The 4492-nt window shown below is 41.9% G+C and overlaps 1 protein-coding gene across 1 annotated transcript; it reads left to right on the top strand.

Annotated features, from left to right (window-relative positions):
- Window positions 1-1204: 1204 nt before the first annotated feature.
- Window positions 1205-2825, top strand: LOC147334526 (uncharacterized). Its single transcript, XM_086285935.1, has 3 exons — window positions 1205-1320; window positions 1947-2100; window positions 2312-2825. Exons 1-3 carry the CDS (start codon window positions 1205-1207, stop codon window positions 2657-2659), a joined length of 618 nt encoding a protein of 205 aa, XP_086142061.1. The 3' UTR covers window positions 2660-2825.
- The last annotated feature ends 1667 nt before the right edge of the window (window positions 2826-4492 follow it).

The raw sequence follows: 4492 nt of genomic DNA, 5'->3' as shown, positions 1-4492 counted from the left end.
AGAATATGCATCTTCTTTTTGTTTTCATATTTTAATTTATATTTAATTGTGTTGTGGTTTGCAGTGTTTTGTGTTGTTTCACTTTAAATTTGTAAAAGGAAAAAGCTGAAAATTTAAATAGTTAAAAGTTGAAATGTGAATAGTTGATTTTTGTATAATATGATTTATTTATTACATTTTATGTGGAGTGAATAAATAAAAGTATATTTACGGTGGCCCCTACAGACAAAGCACATACAAACTTCAAATCACGTACGAACTCTGAAGCACGTACAAACCCTGAAGCACATACAAACTCCAAAACACGTAAAAAACTCCAAAACACGTAAAAAACTCCAAAACACGTACAAAAGACAACAGAAGTGCTCCAGGATGCTAGGTGCAGTGTTGAGCTTTTGTTACAAGCCAGCAAGTACCAACGACCGGATTTGGTGTGTGGTAGTAACAGGTAAATGAACACTTTTTTAAAATTATTTGAATATATATGAATGCTTGTGTATAAATACACAAACAATACACATGTGCTTTCATGCTTTCAATTGTGTAATTTAAGTGATCTGGTTAGCTCTGTTTTGGAAGTTCAGTTCATGCTAGAAATGTTTTTTGGAGTTTTTACGTGTTTTGTCTCTAGGGGCCACCACATATATTTATATATAAACATATATAAATAAAACCACTTTTTTTTACATTAGTAATTCCTTTTGTGCATAATTTTATATTATTGTTAATAATAAATTAATGAAAGCAACAAAACAACCCGAAGAGCCGGTTCGGAGCCAAAAGAGCCGGTTCGGAGCCAAAAGAGCTGGTTCGGAGCCAAAAGACCCGGCTCTTTTTAGTGAGCCGAACCAAAAGAGCCGGTTCTCTAAAAAGAGCCGGAAATCCCATCACTACTTCAGAAAGTGAAAAAGATATCACGAGCAGTGGAGATATTTCTGACAGCGAAGAAGGCGAAGAAGGGGAGGAATTTTTGCCAGGCACCGAGAAGCTTTGCAGCTCATCTGAGGAGGAGGAGGAAGAGACAAGACTGGAGGATGACCATCAGTGGAGATCTAAAAATGGAGAAATCATGTGGCAACCCACACATGAAGAGGTCCTGCCATTTTTTCCTCCTCCCATTTTAACCCCAGGACCAACCCATTATGCAATTGTTAGAATCAGCAGCCCTGGGAGCACTTTAAATATTTTTTTTGCGGAGGACATTATGCAGCTAATCCTGCATTTTACCAACCTGCAGGGCAAGCGGTCAGTAAAAGACTGGAAGAACATAGATGAGGAGGAGCTGCAGGCTTACATGGGGCTTCTGATCCTGGATGGCCTGTACAGGTCTCAACATGAAGCAACAACGAGCCTGTGGGATGGGGTGACAGGACGTGTTCTTTTTCATGCCACAATGTCAAAAAAAAGATTCGCGCAAATTAATCTGGCAGTAAGATTTGATGATTGTCTTTCCCGTCCAGGTCGCTACAGGGGGGACAAGCTGACTCCTATAAAAGATTTATGGAGCAAATGGAGCGACCGCCTGCCCAAACCTTTCAATCCAGGGAGAGATATATGTGTGGATGAACAGCTGATCCCTTTTAAGGGCCACTGTTCATTCAAACAATATATGCCCTCCAAACCTGCTAAATATGGGCTGAAGATCTGGGCCCTATGTGATGTGCAGACCTCCTATGCCTGGAGGCTTTAAGTGTATACAGGAAAGTTCTCATCAGCAAACAGGGAGGTTAACCAAGGCATGCAGGTAGTGCTTGAGTTGACAGAGGGGCTGCAGGGCCACACAGTCACAACCGACAATTTTTTGTACATCATTTCCTCTTGCAGAGGAATTGAGGAAGAGGAGGATGGCCCTGGTGGGCACTCTGCAGTTGACTGAGTTGCCCCCACAGCTGCTGAACGTTCAACACAGAGAAGTTCTGTCCTCTGTCTTTGCCTTGCCGCAACAGGGCTGTGGTATCCTACATCCCAAAGAAAAGAAAAAATGTTGTCATGTTGAGCACCAGGCACCATGAGCCACAAGTCCAGGACTCTGGCAAGAAAAAGCTCCAGATCATCCTGGATTATAACAAGTGCAAAGGGGCTGTGGATTATCTGGACCAGGTAAACACAATTATACATCAATTATTTGCCAAATTGCTTACGGTTTCTCATTATTATAACTGATAAAGTCAGATCATGTGATTATGATAGTTTTGATAGTTACAGAAAGGGGTGGGGGGGTCTAGTTTGATGCCCATAGGCAGAAAGAATCAATTTTCTATGGCTGTATAAATCTATTTATGTCATCTGATCATTTCTTTTTGTTTTGCAGGTTCGTGGCACCTACTCCTGCCGTCGGCAGACGCGCAGGTGGCCCATGTGTCTGCTCGATCACATGATTGATGTAAGCTGCTACAATGCTTTTGTCCTCTTCACTGCTGTGGACCCAGAGTGGAACAGACGAAAACACTACAAGCGGCGTCTGTTCATAGAGCAGGTTGGCAGAGCCCTTATCACCTCGACCATGATGAAGAGAACCCACCTGCCTAGAACACCGTTTGCAGCCAGCCTGGTCTTACAGGCCCAGGGCAAAGAGCAGCAGCAGGAGCAGGAGGAGGAGCGTTCCACAATGCGAAACCAGTGCACATCGTGTAAACAGCGCAGAAGAATTCCAAACTAGCTGCTGCAAATATGGTGCACCGGTCTGCAAAGTCCATTGCAAAATGCCTTGTGGTTCATGTTATAAGATGTAAATTACATCTTTGTTCAGTTTGTTGTTTTGTTTTGTTTGTTCAGCTCAGTTCAGTTTGTTTTTGCAATAAATTTTCATTGTTCCAAAAATAATAATGCATCCAAATCAATGTTGTTATCAATTATTGACCTATTCAAAGCTCTAATAGCCTTTTGCCAAATATTATATTTTGCAATTAATTTTTGGAAAATATTGCAGATTATGGGTTCCCGCCCCCAAAATAAACACGGGTCTTTATAACAATAAAGCCATAGTAACATAAAAATTATTTAAAAAATAATGAAAAACTTTATATCTATGGTTAGGTCTGAAGTTGTTAAAAAGATCTGATGTGAAAAAAAGAAAAATTAATTCATATATGATATTGCTCTATCACCTGTTGACTTGGGACCCGTTTGGGTCCCGAGGGTAAAGAGCAGATGTAAATTTTATGGGTGCCACAAGGATAAATACATCAAATATTTTGTGGTTGTACTCTGTGGACCTTCTTTGTGGACTAGTCAATGTGTCATTATTTTAGTTGAGAAAGAATCAGGTGCAGTGAAAGTATGTCCAGCATGAATCACATGTTACACATGTCACTTTTTCAGTGTTAGTTCCTAATTTTGAAGCTTCAAAGAAACAGTATATAAGCATCGACCATAGAGCTGTTCAGCACCTTTTCACTGGAAGGCTGAAGCTACCAGTCGGTGCTGATAAGAAATTCTACAAGAGGTCTACTATAAAATCTATGTTATCCTTTCTCTAATGCAGTGGTTCCCAAACTTTTTTCGCTGGGCCCCCCTTTGTTTTAGAAAAATGTTTGCGCCGCCCCCCGCACACCCTCGCGTGCACACACGCACGCACTAACACATCCTCCAACCACACACACCCATATTTTGATCAATTGCAGTTTATTTCACACCTCAAACATTTAGTAAACAATTAAGCAAATACAAGTAATCTGCAATAAATTGCAGGTAGTACGAAAGTAAACTACTAACTCTTTTACGCTACATCCGCACCTACACGGGTATTTTTGAAAACGCAGCTGTTTCGTCTACACGTAAACGGCATTTCGGATCACCGAAAACTGAGATTTTTTAAAACTCATTTTTTGCTTTTACGTGTGGACGAGGAATACAGAGTTCGTCATGCAACGTTAAAGGTATGTGCCTTTTTTTAACTCAGCTGTGCGCCACGTTATTGTTTACATGAGAGGAATTGCAGAATGGACGATAGTCAGATTAACAGTATTTTGTCTCTATCTGCAGGTTTTACAGGCTTACGGTGTGTTCACACCGAACGCGATAGAGGCGGCCAGAGTATCAGGTTTACATGTTAAGTCAATGGAAAGGCGCGATGACACGCGATTGCGGCTCCCGCGAAAATTCGGAAGCAGATTTGTGTCGCCAAAACGCCTGAAACGCGCGTCAGTGTAGCGCGTTTAGGCGTTTGACTCGCGAAAAAAAACACGCGTGTGAGTTTTTGTGTTGCATTTTGTGCATATGCGCGTTACGCGTCTACCGCTCGAGTTGGAAAAATCTGAACTCCAGCGTCAAATCGCGCCGTGACAACCAATCAGGAGCCTGGTGACGTGGCTGTTACCTAGGTCAAAGGGGCAGATCCAGCCAAAGCCCTTCATACTTCAATGGAAGGAAGGCTAATCAACGCCGTAGCAAACAACTCGGAGCCGTTCAACACCAGCTGCTTTCTGTACCGAGACAGGAATATAAAGGACCGAGCTTGGAGGAAGATATGTGAAGAGATCGGGCAACCTGG

This window comes from Aulonocara sp. 'chitande type north' Nkhata Bay, linkage group LG3, assembly GCF_057382095.1.
Source record: "Aulonocara sp. 'chitande type north' Nkhata Bay isolate Kocher_YH1m ecotype deep benthic linkage group LG3, A_spYH_male_GT1.1, whole genome shotgun sequence".
NCBI classification, from domain to species: Eukaryota; Metazoa; Chordata; class Actinopteri; order Cichliformes; family Cichlidae; genus Aulonocara; species Aulonocara sp. 'chitande type north' Nkhata Bay.
This window is presented reverse-complemented; position numbering and strand designations above follow the sequence as displayed.

Bases quoted from the DNA above. Each gene is read 5' to 3' on its own strand.
- LOC147334526 (XM_086285935.1), top strand. From the start codon at position 1,205: ATGCAGCTAATCCTGCATTTTACCAACCTGCAGGGCAAGCGGTCAGTA. The intron at 1,321-1,946 runs GTACAGGTCTCA...TTGCCGCAACAG, and splicing joins CTTCTGATCCTGGATGGCCT to GGCTGTGGTATCCTACATCC. The intron at 2,101-2,311 runs GTAAACACAATT...TTTGTTTTGCAG, and splicing joins CTGTGGATTATCTGGACCAG to GTTCGTGGCACCTACTCCTG.